The sequence below is a fragment of the Nanorana parkeri genome, unplaced genomic scaffold (assembly GCF_000935625.1).
Source record: "Nanorana parkeri isolate BGI_ZX_2015 unplaced genomic scaffold, ASM93562v1 scaffold1151, whole genome shotgun sequence".
In the NCBI taxonomy this organism is placed as follows: domain Eukaryota; kingdom Metazoa; phylum Chordata; class Amphibia; order Anura; family Dicroglossidae; genus Nanorana; species Nanorana parkeri.
In genome coordinates this window covers 52,298-56,433 of record NW_017307419.1, presented here as the reverse complement: position 1 = coordinate 56,433, position 4,136 = coordinate 52,298, and the positions used below count along the sequence as shown (strand labels likewise).

Sequence of the window (4,136 nt, the reverse complement as noted above, 5' to 3'; positions counted from 1 at the left end):
TGGGGCTATGTGATTTCTAGTTATGCCCCTGTCTACAAGGCAAGATCGTCAACCACATAACCATCTTGAGAGTGATCACCTTCTGGAAACTTGGGTGAGGGGTGGGAAGTGTAATAATTGCAGCAACCCTGCCTATTGTTGTGCAACTACAACTACCGGTGAATGCATCTTGCTAATCAGAACTTTCAACATTCACACTTTAAACTGTTTGTAAACCCCAACAATAAATTTTTCATTCACTTTGGTATATTAAACATACCATTGGAGACATTTTGTTTACATACAAACAGAGCAGCGCCCAGCGGGGAGGAAAGAAACCTGGGATGCGCCGAGGTATCGGCAGGAAAATGGCACTTTCGGTATTATGCCAAAAGTGCCATTTTCGGCCGATGTTTCGGCATCCGATATATCGGTGCATCCCAAGTATTTTTGCTGATTTTTTTAAGGCTTGGGAGTTTTTGCTTTTGCTAATGGAAAGTTACAAGGTGGAAGAGATGCACCTTTTTGAGGATCAGGCGTTGAGCTACAGGCAACTAATTGTATACAGGCACTATTTAAAAACTTGGGATTTTGTTTAAGCGTTTTGGAGCTTTGAGCTTCAAGCTACAAAAAACTCAAGTGTGAATAAGGGCTCATAGATAGAGTACCACGAGTGAGCATGGAGAATGTGTTTTTGGCAGGATTAACAGGTGCAAATAAAGTAAATGAAAACCTAAAAAAAGCAAACTAATGAAGCCACCACATTGAAGGACTCCAAAGTTGCAATCTATTACATTTGTTTTCTTTGGTTTAGATACACTTTAAACATCCAAGTGTGATATCCTATTAGCAGCCCTTCCCTGCAATGCTATAATCAGTTCCGTTCTAATGCTTGATATATGTATTTTCTCTTTTCAGTTACGAGAACTGGTCAGTATGTGCATTTACCCTGATCCAGACCAAAGGCCGGATATTGGCTACGTCCATCAAATAGCAAAACAGATGCATGTGTGGACTTCTAGCACATGAAGCCAAAAGGAGGAGCCTGTGGAGGAATACCCAATCTTTAAACCTTACTTGAATACTACTTCTAAGAAGCAGATGTCCCAGGAGTTTCAGGAAGAGCAGAGTCTTCTGAATTCTGTGGCCTAGCTACACAAGGGCTTGTAGGCCAGGTTTCAGGTGTCACTTTCGGGAGAAAAAACATTGATAATGCATTGCAGACATTACACATTTCGGTTATAGATCGTATGAAGGAAGTTGTGTGTGATTTAGATTAGAACATGATGACACAGGTGCATTCAGAAAAGCACCAATCATAATCCAAATGTGAACATTGATATAATTCCTCTGGTTATCTTCTAGTGATTATACAAACTACTTTTCTTCCTTGATTATGCAACTTTAAGAACCTCCTTTGGTTGTAGTACACTGACAGCAGCCAGGTTGTCTACCTTGCTACAAGCTTTTCCTATTTGCAAATGATTAAATAATTGTAAATTCATTGTTAGTAGATTTTAAAAAGGAAAGAAAATGAGTTTCCACAACAGCCTTGATGGCAAGTTTTGTTTATTACCAAGAAACTTTTGATGGATTTTTTTTTTTTTAAGACTTCAGTATATTAACTATAAAAGCTGTGCCAACCCTGCAGTAAGCACTCCTGTATAAGTCAGAACTGTCGGTATATTGTTTTTTTTTCTATTAACTGTGAAAGATCACTTACAAATGTGAACTCCAGAGGAAAGTACTGCAGTCTGAAGGAATCCCTCAAACTTTTAATTCTGGATTATTTTCACATTAGGAAAATGCAATGCTACAGAGCAGTTGTGGAACCACAAATACTCCATGGGTTTTTGGAACAGCAGAGTCCCAGGTAACCTTGGCCAGCTGCAGAGCACAAGATTTCATACTGGAAGGCTGCTATAGGGGATTATAAAAAAAAAAAAAAAAACTTGTTACATCATCTGCTCCAGTGTTAAACAGCATATGGCTTTCTCAAGGAGGTGTTATTTTGTGGTTGAAAAATATTAATTTTGCCAATAAACATTTTCTCCATATCTGGTGTTTATTGTTCTACCTTAGTCTTTGCAGAGTGATCAACTATATACCTTGGAACCATAAACTACAAACCGGGATTTACATATGGGAGCTGTTACCGAACAATTGTTTTCAAAATGGCAGGCCCTGGGATTATTCTGATCAGGATTTCTTTACCTTAAAAGGAGAACTATGGGGTCAGTGTTTTTCCCCATAGTTCTCCTTGGGGTAACGGGAGGACACAGTCAGCGCTGGCAGATCGGAGCGGGGAGAGGGGAATCCAGCCCCTCCCCTTGTCACGGCAGAGACAGGGGGAGGGGCTGGATCTACTGAGCCGACCTGTCACAGTCTCGTTGTCACAGGTCGGCTTAGAACTATGAGGTGAGTGGAAATCACTCATGTCATAGTTCTCCTTTAAGAGTCACTGACCTAGAACAAGCATAGAAACAGAAGTGTAATGGCAGAAAACCTCTGCCCATTTCTTTTAACATTTGCAGGATTTTATATATTTTTTTTAAGATAGACCAATGTTGTCCTCAAGCATGTTTAATTTCTTGTAAAGTTGACTGACTCACTACATCTGCTGGAAATCTTTTTCAAGCACCCACTACACTTTTAGGAATATACATTCTAAGGTTCGTTTTGAACGTTCAACCTGCTAGTTTGTGGTCACGTCCCAGTGTTCATGATATTGTCCCACTGAAACCCTAACTGCATAGAAAATACTGCCTTTCTGAACTAAGCATGCAGGCCAGGAAGTCTGAACTCCTTCCCTGCACACTTGATCTAGCCCGGGAAGTCTGAACTCCCACCTTGCACACTTTCTAGCCCGGGAAGTCTGAACTCCCACCTTGCACACTCGTTCTAGGCTGAGAAGTCCGACCTCCCACCTGGCACACTTGTTCTAGGCCGGAAAGTCTGAACTCCTTCCCTGCACACTTGTTCTAGGTGCCCGGGAAGTCTGAACTCCCACCTTGCACACTTTCTAGCCCGGGAAGTCTGAACTCCCACCTTGCACACTCGTTCTAGGCTGAGAAGTCCGACCTCCCACCTGGCACACTTGTTCTAGGCCGGAAAGTCTGAACTCCTTCCCTGCACACTTGTTCTAGGCCGGAAAGTCTGAACTCCTTCCCTGCACACTTGTTCTAGGCTGGGAAGTCTGACCTCCCACCTGGCACACTTGTTCTAGGCCGAGAAGTCTGAACTCCCTCCCTGCACACTTGTTCTAAGCCATTTAACCATGTGGGTCCGGTGTTCTTTTTCTCTAAATTAAAGTCCCCGAGCGTTTTTTTTAGTTCACAAATGTTTCGGGTCATCACAATATTGTTTGTAGTCTGCACTAACATATTTTATATCCTTTTTTTGAGGACAGGACAGAATTAAATATATTTTTATTTCATATCGGTTTTTCATTGGAAAGAAATGTAATTTCTTCAAATTTTTCCCAATGTAACACAGGTAATTTCTGCACCCCCACTTGTTTAATCCAAATAAAACCATCAAAATACCCCAATTAAAGTGATAACACAGAAGTGTGATTTTTTTTTGTTCTAAGAGTGAAATAGTAAAGTGCAAGGTGAACATATGCCTTTTTCTTTAGGGGAGCTCTATTCCCCTTTAGACACTACATTGTGATGCATGCAGTCCAAAAAAATATAGTTTGTGTAAACTGTTAGCATAACATTAAGATAAGATTAGGATCGCTAAAAATCCAAATCACATTGTGTACATATGTGGGTTTTTTTTTGTTGGGAGGGGGGGGATTCATCACTATAGCAGTGATCTACTGCTGCAGGGAGAGGCTGGACAATAGCTCTGTGCCGGCCTCTAAGCCAGTGGTTCTCAACCTTTCTAGGGCTGGGACCCCTTGGTAACAATTGCCAAGTTGTGGTGACCCCCAACGGTAAAATTTAGGAGGGATGCACTAATACTAGTATCTGTGTGGGCTCTTTGGAGGCTATGCAGGCTTACCTAGAGCAGCACAAGGCATGTGGGGACCCCCTCAACTGTGGGTTGCGACCCACAGGTTGAAAACCACTGCTCTAAGCTAAAAAATGCCATGACCACATCACTTCCAAAGTAAATATGGAAACATGTTTCAACTGCTACAAGCGCTCCTA

General features: G+C 41.6%; 1 protein-coding gene across 1 annotated transcript in view; it reads left to right on the top strand.

Moving 5' to 3' along the window:
• Positions 1-1,460, top strand: part of NEK6 (NIMA related kinase 6) — a 194,516-nt gene extending 193,056 nt beyond the window's left edge. Inside the window, exon 10 of the mRNA XM_018568178.1 lies at positions 898-1,460. Coding sequence (XP_018423680.1) covers positions 898-1,008 — 111 coding nt within the window. The 3' untranslated portion in view covers positions 1,009-1,460. The remainder of the gene's footprint in view (positions 1-897) is intronic.
• The last annotated feature ends 2,676 nt before the right edge of the window (positions 1,461-4,136 follow it).